The 15,048-nt window shown below is 38.3% G+C and overlaps 1 protein-coding gene across 8 annotated transcripts in view; it reads right to left on the reverse strand.

Moving 5' to 3' along the window:
• Window positions 1-4,570: 4,570 nt before the first annotated feature.
• Window positions 4,571-15,048, reverse strand: part of INPP4B (inositol polyphosphate-4-phosphatase type II B) — a 957,317-nt gene continuing 946,839 nt past the window's right edge. For 5 of the 8 annotated variants that reach the window (XM_014586328.2, XM_027770341.1, XM_027770342.1 and 2 more), the window contains one exon: window positions 5,993-6,167. In XM_014586328.2, coding sequence (XP_014441814.1) covers window positions 5,993-6,167 — 175 coding nt within the window. Of the gene's footprint in view, window positions 4,756-5,896; window positions 6,168-15,048 lie in introns of those variants that run through there. The other 3 variants (XM_027770345.1, XM_027770344.1, XM_006144646.2) reach the window with 3 other exon arrangements.

A 15,048-nucleotide genomic window follows, 5' to 3' on the forward strand; every position in this document is an offset into this window, starting at 1 on the left:
ATTGGAATCTGGGCACAGAAATATGGTACTGTTACCCCTGCTTATAGCAAATGCTAAAATTAAAAACTTAAAAATTGACCCTATAGCATATTTTCAGTGATACTCTGATTAGGTCAACATTTCCTGAACTTAGTCCTGAGTCCTGATTGCTGGCGCTAAAGCTACATCGCTAAGGTTCCCGCTGCAGAACATCATCAAGAGTCAGGTTTATAAACTCATCCCTATGATTTAATAAACTTATCATGAATAAAATATAAACATCAAATATGACCAGTAGCCTCCCAGGAGTCTTTAAATTTTAAACTTTAAAATTTAATTTTAAAACAAAATTTGAGCCATCCAAAGATGAATGATTGCTTTGCATCCCATTTTAATAACTGCATATTACTTCCAATAATTTGCTATTTTCTGGAGAAAAAGTGGTGGTGGCATTTAGTTGTATGGTGGTAAATGTTTATCAACATTTTCTAGGAATTAAAAGTCCTCGTTTGTATCATTTGCTGGCTTCTGTGGTGAAAATACTCCCACTATGGCCAATCTTAGCCACAATGTGCTATTAATGTGAATGCGGCATGAGGTGGACAAGCATATTATTATACAACCTCATGGTAAGATACAATAGACCTACATCACCTCAAGAGCATAAATAAATAGTAAAAAGCAGTAAAATAACTAGGAAGTGGTAAATTTTGATTATTACCTTTGTTTTTAATAAAATGTATTTAATTGCATTTTATGTTTTCCTATTTAATCAAGGTTATATCGAACAACCAGTTTATAAACTTCCTGAAAATTTAATGACCAACTTTGATAAGTCAGCATGAACTAGTTCCAGCCCATCACTGCATCTTCTTTCTTGGCAAACGATCAACCTTAAGCAGAGTAAAAGATCTGAAGTGTTTGGGAAGAAAAATATTACACAAATCACAGTTTTGCTTTCCTTTTCCACTTTGACCTCCTGTATTTTGCAAAATATTAGGTGAAGAAAAAAAAAGGGGTGTAATTGCCATTCAAACAACAGCTTTTAGGGGTTATAGTTTTTCGGAAGCATTGTAAGCCTTAGAAAGTAGGGCTCCAGCTTAGTTAACATGGAGTACTGCCCTGACTGGACGGTTCACATATTAGCACAGTTCATCACCTGGTCAAATGGTGGCTCTGATCCTCTGGATTGGATTATGTGACTTACCAAAGTTGGTGTTGTAGAGGAGACAAAACTCAGTATTTATAAAAAAAAAAAAACATATAAGAAATAAATAAATGAGTGTATCTAAGGATGCACTTGTTTCAATGACGTATTTCAAACTTTTGTGTTTGATCTGTGGAACGTTTTCAGACTGGATCTTTTGTCATTCGGGTCAACCTTACTCAGGGTTCTACTTGTCTTCAAATATGTTTTGCCTAGGGCTCAGTCAATAGCTGATCCAGAATTGGTATCTACATGTGATGATAGAGGAAACAAGTTTTTGAGTCCCCTCCCCTGAAGTATACACACACATGTGTACACACACAAAAATATATTTGGAAATGCCATTTACTTGGTTTATTTTGTGGTTCAATATTATCTTCTAAAATAGGCCTACATCATTAAATGAAAATATAGGTAGAAAAGCATGGTTATGACTTTTCATGAAGGAACTTTCAAAACTTTTTGCTTGTTTGTTTAAACCTTTGCCTTTTGATTTAGAAATCCGTACTGATTTCACAGTGAATTGGATGATCAGGATAAGAACAACATTGTCCACATGAAACATGAATTTTCTTTTTCCTTTCTTTTCTTAATGGGAGAGATTTTTGCTATAGGGCATGTGTACTCACCAGACAGAGAGACAGGAAGTGAGAAATCACCTCCCAGGGGGATGGCCATGCCACAATCCCCTCTCCTCCATTCTCCTCTTGGGATCCTTGGTGTGTACGCACATGCATCCCAAGTGAGTTTTAAGCTGCCGGGTCCAAAACTCAAACAGTGGGGGACTACATGGGAGTCCCTTGAAGTAACCATCATGCCATCTGCTGGTACCAAGCATGAATTTTTTTTAATGAAGTCCACTTTCAGAAGTTTGCATGAATATAGGTTTTCTATAAGGAAATGTAGATGACTGTGCTAGTAATAGATAAAAATTCACAGGCATTACATTAGGGTAAGATTTCGAAGATTCTGTATTTCTTAAAATCTGAATTGTCCTCTAAAAATAGAAATTCTACTACTGGCTTTCTAGTAAGCATTTCTTCATATTTGAATCAAAAGGTCTCATATTTGAAAAACACAACCAAAAATCACTGTTTGTAGGAGTATTTACAAGGTGTAAATCACTTTAAGGCCTCTTGGAACTCAGACTATTATTTGATATCCTGAATGAGGCTTCACAGCCATTTAAGAAGATCTGGGTCATCCTGTCTTCTTTATCTGAAATCCGATGAGATAATAAAAGTAGTTGCAAAGCCCACCATTTTCAAATGAAATTGAATAGTATACTTGATCTTAGCCACTAGGCTAAGAAGCTATGAAATTGAACAATTCAAAGATTATATTTAATTGCTGAAAGGGAGAATAATGTGTAACAGAGTACACTGAGATCATTTTGTCTGTGAACAGCTCCAGAGTTTCCGGCACATTTTCATTAGAAAGGTTGTAAATAGTTTGGCAACTGCCTCAGTATCGTGCCCACAGGTTATTAACTAAAACAATAAATTAATAATTCTACTGTGAGAAGTACACAAGGGGTATATAAAATTTGTAATCACTTGAAAGTCTCAGCATGATGCTAGAAATCTACAAGGAACCCTTATTTCACCAGAAACCTTCTGCCAGGAGTTCTGCTGTGAGATTTTTGCTTTAAGAAAGCTCCATAATACCCACTGAATGGGACCATAGCTAAGAGATGTCTATGCAATAAGCCTCTGGCATTTCCAGGAGATATTTATGGTCTTGATGGCATGCTCATCTGATGAGAAAGGAAAAGGAATAAATTCTTGAAATTTAAAGACAATAGGTTTAATTTGTCAAGAGTTTTATATTTTAAACTTCAATTTCAGTGATAAATCCTATCTTAAAAAAAAAAAAAAAAAGAAGAACGTTTCCCCAAATATTTAGCATAATGATTCAGAGGAAGGAAGAGCTGTAGGCTAGAAAGGTTAGGAAAGTAGAGATAAGAAGAGATGGTAATCATTATTTGTAATTATCTAGCCAAGTGATTGGAGGTGATTGGCTTTACTTGATTGATTTGTGAAGTAATGGTGCTATACAGGATTTCTAAGGAAATCTGGAATTTGGAATTTTGGGAAACTTTTGAACTGTGTTATTTTACTGAGTAAAGACAAATTTGAAATTCAGGGTAAACAGAAAATAGTTGTTTTAGTGTATCATTTGTTATGGTTGCATATGTTTTATACATTTATTCACATACATTAATCTATGCCAGACTGCTTACTTATGCTAAAAGTATGAGAAAACACCTCATTTTACTGACCTTCATGGTCTTCACTACATAAAGATCAAGCTGATAGATTTTTTTCATTTTTGGTGTCAACAGACTGTTCACCTTGAATTTCCTTGCAATACCAGTTCCTTGCAGTATTTTGCCTATTATGCTGTTAAACCTTCTGTATTGCCCCTTCCAGAGCTGGGTCATAACACCCAAGTCAGAACTTAGAAAAGATACTATAATTTTGAAAGGTATCTTCACTGACTTACTAATCCTGTTCGTATACCTGTTGGGAGGAGTCACATTTCTGTATGGGAGGGGATGTCTCTGAATGACAAAGTCTTTAGGAACACACTCTCAGACTGCATCAACAGTTGATATCATGAGTTAACTTTACCTAATTTCCATTTGATAGAATGGATATATATATATATATATATATGGAGATATATATATACGTATATACACACACACACATTTTCTTTTTTCTTAAGAGAGATTTTTTGCTATTGGGCACACACACACTTCAGAAAGACAGAGAGACAAATTGAGAAATCATCGCACAGGAGGGATAGCCACACCACAGACCTCTCTCTTCCATTCTCCTCTTAGGATCTTGGGCACACATGCACCTGGCTTGAGTTTTAAGCTGCTAAGTCCAAGACTCGAACTGTGGCCAACTACATGGGAGACCAGTGACGTAACCATTACTCCATCTACTGATCCCGATAGAAAAATATTTTTTAAATCCCAGAAATGGGTTCTAAAATTATCTGTGTTCTCACAGGCAGTGGAACAGTATCTCCAAGTCTCGCTCCTCTTTATTGTCACCTCCCTTCATTTTGGATGGAGAGTGCTCTTCTCTGAATCGCCTCAAATCTTGCATAAGCAACTGGTTTTCTCAGAACGCCTTTCATGTACATGTTCCAGGAATAAAATGTACACTTTCTGAACTGATCCTGATCAGTGAGGGCCCACACATATAGAAGCTTAGAACTAGAAAGAGCAAAATGAGGTAAGATTTCCTCTTAATGAATTTATCTTAGAGTGAAATGTTGATAACCAATGTAAATGATTCCTAGGTTTGGGCAATTATCCATGAAGTTCTCCCCGAATAAATTCATGACAATAAAAAAGACCAAGGTGGAAATGATCCAACAGACACATTTTGTGTTCCTGTTTATTTACATGTGGGCACACTTAGGTGTCAGCTTTTCCGTAAGTCCCCTCTGGAGGTCGGTAGTACTTGGGGAAAGCCATCAGCTGTAGCATGTTGAAAGCATACTTTCTGCATTTGATATTCTTCAGGACATTCTCTATACGGCATCCTTCTCTGGTGAAAGGGGAAAAAGTACAACTTCATGAAACACAGAATAAATAAATATGCTTTATTTGTTCAATGCAGAGTTGCAGCAACAGTCCAAGTAAAAATAACAAAGATTCAACTCTACATTTTTTTTTTTCCACAAGTGATGATACATCTTACAAAATTAAATCCTAGGCCAGGCCCAATACCATTATTGCCCTCAGAAAGAGATTAAGATTAAAGTCTCTTTGCTCTTCACAGATACTTAAGGTTTAATAAACTCTTTAAATATAATTTTCTCCACAATACAGCTTCACTTTAGTTTCATAAATATATCTGCCTTTTGTATAACTTCTCCACAAATTAATTTCTCAGTCTCTTTAAAACACATTAAAATCTATATGTAGCCCTAAGGATGCAGGTTCTAGGAATAAGGCATTTAATTTATGAAGTCTGGCCCTATAGAATTTTAAAGGAAAGTTTCATCTCTATTTTACTTCAGTATTTGAGCTGTGCAACGAAGAGAGGAAATGGCTTTCTGAACAGCCTGGTCCAAGTCTCAGCTTTATAAAGGAGGAATGCTTGTCCACAGACAGTACAAAAGTCACAAGTGCTGAAAATGGTGCATTAAGACACAAACAAGGCCTGTGTTAAAAAGAATAGAAAAGTACTCCGAAAGCCAAATCAACCCAAACAATAGTTACAAACAGGTAAATTTAATTACAAACAGAAAGAGCCATTCTCTCCAGAAAGTTATTTGACAGAAAAGGGTTAATCGCAGCAAAGAAATGAAACAACAGGTTAAAGAAACAGAACTTTCTATCAGCCGATGGCAACTATGATATTCACACAGTGGAGAGAAAATCTGTAACCTCCTACATCTTTCGGACTTGTCTCAGGGATTCAGTGTGTTGTGCAAATTCAGTCTTTAATTTCTTTCATAAAATTGAATGGGAAGGGGGACAGGAGGTTCAGAACTTCAAGCTTTCAGGATTCTGTTCTTTGTCTTAGTCCAAAGACAGTAATTTAAAAATTCTTCTTGAGTTAGGTAACAATGGGAAACACTTTTCCATGAACAAAAGAACTCACTGAATGCATAGTACTTTTTGCTTTTTAGATCTTAAGAAAAACAAACAAAAAAAAACACAGTTCAAACATTTTTTTTAAAGTTTGTGAATCTGAAAATGTAGAAATAGTACAGCATTGTTCCCATAATTTAAAGTCCATTGTCATTGGTAGAAAAGAAAGAGATACAACAGAAAACTTATTGATATTTGGCTAATAGTAATGCAAGACTTAAGATAAGCCACACAACTAGCAGGTGTGAGCTGACGAGCAGCAAGGCGACAGGATAGAAGTGTCGAGAAGTTGGCTTGTTATCAGTTAGACAGCCTGTTTCAGGATCATCGGATTCATTCAGGGCTCCCTGGTTTTGTCTGCTGTTAAACAGGGGGAGGTTAGGGGAGAAGAGAAAATAGTGGAGCATTCACAAAGTAAAGAAAATCCATCTTAGCTATTCTGAGATATAACATACTATCTGATGCAATACAGCTGTTTCAGACGAAATTTTTACACCAAAGAGCCCCAAATGTACCCCGTGTGTTACTTTCTTACTGTTTTACATTGACAAATATATTTTAAAGAGGAAATTCCTTTTGCTTTTTGTGCAAGAAGGAAGAAACATGATGTTTTTCACGTGGGTTGAATCTCAAAGAATCAAATAAGCATAATGGCACCAATAAACAAGGCTACATGAATAAAATAAAATATGGATCAGCTCATAAAAAATAATCTGATAATACATCTTTGGGAAATGAAATGAAAAACACAGGATGTTGTGAAGAAAATGGATGTGTCCTGCACATTTAAACACACCTTCTACTTACATGGTATATTTAAAATGATCAAAGTGATTTATTGAAATGAGTTGGTCTTTAAAATGAATGAAACATCTGACATGTCATCCTTGTCAGCCATAATATTAGTTCTTTTTTTTTTTTTTTAACCTGACTCAGCACTGTTCTGTTAGTTGAGCTCATAAATTATATTGTTTCTTGCTAATCTCACTTAGTTCAAAACTCTAAGTCCTATGGACTCTTGAACTGAACAAAAGATATTTGTAGTATGATACTTCAGAAAATAAGGTAATAAAATTCTCAAACTATGCATTTTCTGTGTAATTTAAAAAGGCCTTTATATTTCTGTTTAAAAGCAGCTCCAATTATGGCAATTCTGAAATATACCATACTGATATAAATTGAAAATAAAATTGTTTTGTATGGTGTATCTCATAAGTGTTCAGAGTGTTCAGAGTTTAAATTACATTCAATGGTCAAGGGAGAGTTTAATCTCTATTACCTCCTCTACATTTTCAGGCAGAAAATATACTAATTGCTACTCAGTCTTATGAAAAATGCCATGCAAAGGAAACTTCTAAACAAACTCTTTCACCCTCCCCAAGAGTTGCAGCCTCTGAAAAACCTCATACATACGGAAAATTTTTTTATCATGCGTTGACCACACTTGTGTCACATCTGGACAAAGAGTGATCATGATTATTCAAAAAGTGATCTGAATTAGTATAAGATACCAAATCAACCACGCCAGGCTGTTGTCTGGCATTTCCTTACTGTGTGTTAAGAGGTAAAGGATGGGGCCAGTGGATAGTGTAATGGTATATCACTGGACTCCTTTGTAGTTGACCACAGTTTGAGTCCCAGACCTGGTGACTTAAAACTCATGCTCTCATGCTGGGCATATGTGAGTGCATGCTGAAGATCCCGAGAGAAGAATGGAGGAGAAGGGATTGTGGCATGGCCATGCCCCCTGGGGGGTGATTTCTTGCTTTCTCTCTCTGTCTCTCTGGCAAGTGCATACACCCTATAGCAAAAATCTCTCTTACAAAACAAACAAAAAGAGCTAAAGAATATGGATTTGGTAACAAAGGAAGGCAGACACTTAGTTGGACAACAAATAGTTAATTGAGCAAAGGAGGATTTACTTTGGGCTCGCATAATTCATATTGTGAACTGTACAAATAACTACGTTACTCGTTCAATGTTCTGCACTGCAGGGAGAACACATGCAGATTTTAAGGAATTGATACATTGAAAGTCACTAAGAAAAGCATTTTTGCCTTATATTATTTCTTCTATTGTTTTAAATTCCCTATGTTGTTAATCCTAGGATATTGTTTACCATTCATTCAACTAGTTTTTTTGTTTTGTTTTGTTTTTACTGTCTACTGTCCACTCTCTACCATGAGACAGTCATTATTGTAGGCCCTAGGAATATAGGAATAAATGAGTCAGAAATTTCTGCCCTTAAGTTCACTTTTGAGTGAAAGTAAACTCACAAAAAAATCATCTGGCAAAACTACAGTGGAGAAAAGAAAAGTAGGGGAAAAGTGTGTATTTGTGTGTGTGAGAGAACTTTATTTTTATTATTATCATCATTATTTTTCTTTTTAATTTGACCAGAGAGAGACAGGGCAAGAGAGAGAGAGGGGGGAAAGTGAGAAAGCAAGCCACCAGGTCTGGACTCAAACTGTGGTGAGCCATGTGGGAGTCCAGCACCTTAACTACCTCACTACCTGCTGGCCCCAGAGAGAGAATTCTAAATAGGGTGGTTTTGGAAGCTCTCAAAGATGACTGTTATCAAAGACGGCAGATGGAAAGGGAGGGAGTCACGCGGGTATATGGTTTATTTTTCCATTGAGCCGGTACATTACTTAGCAACTTCCTAGGATAGTAAGACTGGTCAGTTTAGTCTAGAGGACAAATGGACATGAGGGAATTTGGGGAAGGCTTTAGTTTAGTCTGACTGGGCCTTAATGGGCAAGTCCAGGGACAGCAGGAAGAAAAGTGCCCCAAACTCATGGAAGGATGGAACAAACTGGAAGAGAGACGCCATATTCGTAGACTCCACTGTTACCACAGAGTCTAAACAAAGAGGGATGTTAAAGTCGCTGAGGGCTGCAGTTTGCACTTCCTCCTTTAAGAGCCCCCTAAGGTGATTCCAAAAAGAAATACATGTAACCCAGAGGTGGATCTAGATAACTCCTTGGGGATAGAGGACAAAAGTATGAGACTTTCAATATTACCAACAGGTACATTGTCCTTTAAAAGTTCCTGTTAGGTCACTGGGAAAGTCATGACATAGTTTTCTATGCAAAAATGTGTCATGACTTTCCTGATGAATCAGTATTTTGGGGAGCTAGCAGGTGGCATGGTAGTAAGGTGCTGGACTCCAACATGGTCGACCATAGTTTGAGTTCCAGACCTGGAGGCTTAAAAATCATGCTGGGCATGTATGAGTGTGTGTGTGCGTGTGTGTGTGTGTGTGTGTGTGTGGTGTGTTGTGGTGTGTGTGTGTGTGTGTGTGTGTGTGTGCCCCAAATCCCGAGAGGTGAAGGGGTTGCAGCATGGCCATTCTCCTGGGAAGAGATTTCTCTCTTTTTCTTTCACTGTCTGTCTGTCTGTCTCTCTGTCTGTTTCTCCAGGCTTTCTCTCTCTTTGACTAGTGCATGTGTCCTATGGCAAAACCTTAAAAAAATTCTAATTTCTCATATTCCAAAAATCATGTGTACATGAGTAGCATAGCATGTGTAGAAGAAGCTGTGAGACAGGGGATTAGAGCAGAGACTCAAGTCAGATGGCCTGGTTCAAGCTCAGTTCTGTCCCTTGCAAGCTGAGTGGCCTACGCAAGTTATTTAGCATGTCATATCTTAATTGCCTTATCTGTAAAATGGTGATAATACCTATGTCATAAAACTACCATGGGGACCAGCAGTTGGTGTAATGTCTCTGTTGCTGGACTCTCATGTAGTCAACTGCGGTTTGAGTCCCGGACCCAGTGGCTTAAACTCACGCCGGGCACATGTGTGTGCATGTGTGCCCAAGATCCTGAGAGGAGAATAGAGGAGAAGGGATTGCAGCGTGGCCATTCCCCCTGGGGGGTGATTTCTCGCTTTCTGTGTCTCTGTCTTTCTGGTGAGTGCATGTACCCTAGAGCAAACAAAACAAACAAACAAAAACAACAACAAAAAACTCTCCCCCCCCCAAAAAAAAACCCTACTATAAAGTAACATACATAAATGAATACTTCAAAAAGTTCTTAAAACAGAATACATATAGCAAGTGTTCAATAACAACCATTATTGTCATATCACTCAAATGATAATAAGTACACATATCTTGGTAGTCTAGCCAAAAGCTAAGGGGGATGTGCACTTAAACAAGTTTGACAGCCAGAATGTAGCCCATGGTGCTCAGAGAGAGTGTGCCGGGGCTGGCATGGGAGGAGCAGAGAGACAAGGCGAGCAGTCTGATTTTATCAATATTACTCATTTATGACTTTACAGCACAAGTTAACTATACAACACCCCCCTTTGAACAAATGATAGTCATCATTGTTTCAAACAGGTCTTAAAACAAACTGAATTGACATAAAACACCTAATCCGCCATGCTGTAATCAGGTTGAAAATAAAATGGTAGAGTAGCCCCTGCTCACCCAGTTTTACTTTCTGCAGTTTGTTACCTGCAGTCAACTGCAGTCTGAAAATAACTGAAAAATTCCAGAAATAAACATGAGTTTTAAATTGTGTGCTCGAGCTGTCCTTACACTCTCCTGGGCTGTGGATCATTGTTCTGTACGGCTTACCCATACTACATGTGCTGCTCGCCGGTTACCGCTTAGTGGTTTTGGTTATTTGGTGGAAGTTACTGGTAAACACAGGGCTCAGTCCTCCCTGTGGTTCCACCATCCCCCGAGGGGCTTGAAGTGTATCTCCTATACATAAGGGGGCACCACTCTACTGTAGTTGAAACTAAATGGTTCATCTCATGCTTAGCAATTCTGGGGGAGAAGAAAAAAAATGCCTTTCGGAGTTCATTCCACCTAAAAGCTGTGAGTGCTTGGTGTTCAGTCATAGCATACGTGTTCAGTCATGTGACGGGAGGGTGGTGGAAAGGCTGGGATAAAGGGCCGAGGAAGCCCAAATAGATAACTTTAAGTTCTTAAATTTTCCTTCTTTCCTTTTCGAATTTGCTATAGGGCATATGCATTTACTGGAGAGAGACAGAGAGATAAAGCATCTCCCGGGGGGATGGCCATGAGGCTGGATACTTTCTCAATTCTCCTCTTGGGATTTTGGCATGCACACACATGCACCCAGGGTGTTTCTCAAGCCACTGCATCCGGGATTTGAACTATAGGGATAGCCATATGGGACCTAGCCACTTTACCCCGTGGCTGGCTGGCCGATGGGTTTTCAAATGCAAAATAAAGAGAAATGCTCTGAAACAATACTCCCCCCACCAACACACACCCCCCAATCTCTGCTATGGCACTTACTAGCTGTATAAACTTCAGCAAATACTCAACCTTCACTTTTTTTGGTTTGTTTTCTTTACTCATGATAGAATGTAGAATGTATGTCCGTGCATGTGGGAAGGAGAGAAAGATAGAGAAGAGCACCCTCCACAGGGTCTTGTCCTCCACTGCCGCCTTGCTCTAGCCCTCCAGCCTGTGAGATCTTGGACATTCTTACATGTGCCCATTTCAGGCTGACGGTCGGGGGCTGCAGGTGACTGGTCTGGGGACTGGAGAAGCTGGTCATGAGATCCAGCTCCTCTCACTCAGCAGAGTACCGCCATGCCTGAGCTAGCCCCAACTTCATACATTACAATTTCTCCATACACAAGAATGAGAGATTTTGAAAGGATTAAATAAGAAAAAGCATGAAAAATACTTAGTAAAGTACTGGCCTTAAAATATAGGCCTAGATAAATGTTTTGTATTGTAATTATTTATATATATATAATAGAGAATTGTAATTATTATCCTTAACTACACTCCCCTGATTTGTCCCAGTTTTAAGGTAAAGGTTATCTGTACTAAATATTAACAGCTTTCTTGAAACCTCATTTTCTCTCCAGTGCTCCCTGTAAGAAGTATAAACTTTCTATCAGTTGATTGATCTCTCTAGCATAGCATATGAGAGTAATTCAAAAAGCTTATGAAAAAATGATAGTAAAGTATATTTATTTTGATGTAAAAGAATTTTGAGGTAAAATGAGCAAATCATGAATTTCAAAACTTTTTCACAGCAAAATAAGGTTACATTTTAATTCCATTTTTTCGCAAACTTTTTGAAGCACCCTCATATTACATGTTGATTAGAAATTCAGATAACTGGGAACCAGCAGTTAGAGTAATGGCTATGTCGCTGGACTCCCACGTAGTCGACCACGGTTTGCGTCCCGGACCTGGTGGCTTAAAACTCACACCAGGCACGTGTGTGTGCGTGCCCAAGATCCCAAGAGGAGAATGGAGAAGAAGGGATGGCGGTGTGAACATCCCCCCTGGGGGGTGATTTCTCACTTTCTGTCTCTATGTCTCTCTCTGTCTGTCTGACAAGCACACGTGCCCTATAGCGAAAACCTCCCCCAAAAAAAAAAAGAAAAAGAAAAAGTAAAAGAAACTCAGATAATTAAAAAATTATCCACAATCTACCATATCATAGTACAGAAATTCTCTTTTTAGTGAGGCTACCCTGAAGCTCGGCTCTGGCTGAGTAGTCAGAAGTAGTACTTTCCAGACTGAAAAGTAAATAGAAAATATCTTATAAGAGTTCTTATGTCAGGGGCTGGCAGGTGGCATGGTGGTTAAGGACACTGGACTCTCATATGGCTGACCACAGTTCGAGTCCTGGACCTGGCAGCTTGTTTTCTCGCTTTCCCTCTCTCTCTGTCTCTCTCCTGCTTTGTCCCTCTCTGGTCAAATTAAAATAAATAAAGTTAATTCTTAAAAAAAAAGTTATTTTAAGTACAAGAGACTAATATATACCAGATGGCTTATTTCCTACAATTGCAAGAGCACATTTAAAACTTTTCAGTCTGCATGCTGTATATGCCTTCCAAGTGAAAATGACTAAATTCAAAGGTTTTTGGTTTTGGAAGGACAGTTTTATAACTGAATTAATTTGTTGCTTATTAACTTCCATCGCTGGAGAGTAGAATACTACATTAACAATGCCTTACACATAGCCATCCCATTATTCAGCTGGGATTCACAGCAATGTAGCCAGTGAGGCTGCTACAGAACTTGGCTGCAGGCTCATGGCTGTTGCAGAGTAGACACAGGTGATCTTGGGACTGCATCTTTGCTTTCTGCTGAGAATAGCACAAATACCCATCTCTTCATGGCCACTGATGATTTTTTTAAAGCACTCTGCAAGTGCAAAATGCACAGAATGTTAAAAAATAATATTAGTGATTTCCTCACTAAGAGATTTTGAGAGACAATTAATTAGTGCCTGCCTTGCAAGGGGCCTTGACAATCCAATGTCATTATTTTTAGCCACACTGACAGGAGGATCACCACGGAAGCCAATCACAATGTAGTCTCCAATGAAAATGCGACAAGATCAGACATTTAAGGGCAGTTTCTGTGTCTGCCGGCTAGAAAATGATCTTTTCTTCAAAGACCTGTCAAAGCAATCACTTAAAATAGAAACAAGTGAAAAGAAATGTCTCACTTTTAAACATATCGCTGCCTACATGAGGAGACACTTCCTTAAATAAATCCCCATGCGTGTGATTTGATATTTGCTTATTGTTGCCTCTTTTTTGCTTGATGTTTTATGCTGTATCTAGACCACAAGTCCCCTTTTGCAAATATCCTAATAATTCAGATCTCTAAAAATAATTAAAAGAAAAGTCTTCCTATCTTCACTTGCTGGGTAATTATTCATGAATAGTTTTGGTATTTTCTATTTTATTCCTTTAACCATCATAGCTCTTCAAGCTTCCCAAGGGAAATGACCAATTAAAACTGAATCGAAAAATCTTTCCTCTGACCGGCACTCTGATTTCCTCTCATGCTAAAATGAGACCATTTGACATTTAATTACATGCTTCATGTTTGGAGCCATGGGCATACCATCTTGAAATCGTGAGCTAATATCTCCCAGAGCTTCATTGCATTCCACATTCGTCCAATGAACCCATGTGAATAAGCACCATGTTTCAGGCACTGGACTGCTGCATTGTATCAGATTTCACACCAGCAGTTCTGTGTAAAAACGAATATCATGTTGGGGTCAGCCAGTAGTGTGGAGGTTAAAGCATTGGACTCCCACATGGCCTACAGTGGTTCAAGCCCTGGACTTAATGGCTTGAGAATCATGTCAGGCACATGTGTATGTGTACCTAAAATCCCAAGAGGAGAATGGAGGAGAAGGGACTGAGGTATGGCCGTCCCTCACAGGGGGTGATTTCTCACTTTCTTTGTCTCTGGCAAGCACATTCACCCTATTATTATTTAGGCAAAAACCTAAATAATAATAATAATAGGTCTAGTATTAATAAAAGCTTGAAGAATGTATAAGAAATCTCAAGGTTACACAGGCTGAGAGGTAAAAGTGACTTTAAAAATACCTTTAAGTTGAATGTATACATTTTAGAGATGAGGAAGGAAATTTAAGTTTTCCCTATAACAAGAAGTAGCAAGTAGAGAATCCTAAGAATATAGTTTCCCTGATTCATTTTGCTTGTATTGTAGTCTGATAAGGGATTTATTTTTTCAGTGTAGATCAAGTCTATGAAGTTTAATGACTTATAATACAACTAGATAACAAATTATCAAAACTCTCCAAAGATTCAATTTATGATTAGACTAATATAAACAGATGTCCAGGATTTTTCAGAAAATGAAACTATTTAAATGTAGGGGAAGCATTACTAAAAGAACATGAAGAGTGTTATTATCCCCATTAGCCTAGAAGTAAGAGTGAACTTTGTGGCCACGGGATCAACCGTCATGGATTTCACAATCTGATTCAGGATGTATTGCACTGACCACAGGAAGAGCCCCTAAAGAAATTGGAAGATACCAGGCAGTGTCATTGTTGTGAATGCCCCAGTCATAGACAGTTTCTAATAATTTTGGATAAGTGTACTACAAAAGAAAGAGCAATCTTGGACAGAATCAGACAAAATACTCAGAGGGGATGTGAGTCCGACCCACCCAGTGCCACATGCATGAGTATCTGCATACGGTGATCTGAGGGCAGGGTGACTGTAAACCAGGGGGTGCCTGAGCATGGGACCAGGATGAGAATTGTGGGATTTGGGAATGTGGCATATCAGAAAAGACCGAAGACATGGAGAATGAGAAGAAGCCATTGTCTTAAGAGGAAAAGTGACGATTAAGTGGTTATTGATGTTAAATAGACGTTATGTGATTTAAGGCGTGGGCTATCTTGAAGAGTAGTGTAAGTTTGTCAAGTAGAGAGTGATCTCTCTTGTGTATCAAA

This window comes from Tupaia chinensis, unplaced genomic scaffold (genome assembly GCF_000334495.1).
Source record: "Tupaia chinensis unplaced genomic scaffold, TupChi_1.0 Scaffold000127_2, whole genome shotgun sequence".
NCBI classification, from domain to species: domain Eukaryota; kingdom Metazoa; phylum Chordata; class Mammalia; order Scandentia; family Tupaiidae; genus Tupaia; species Tupaia belangeri.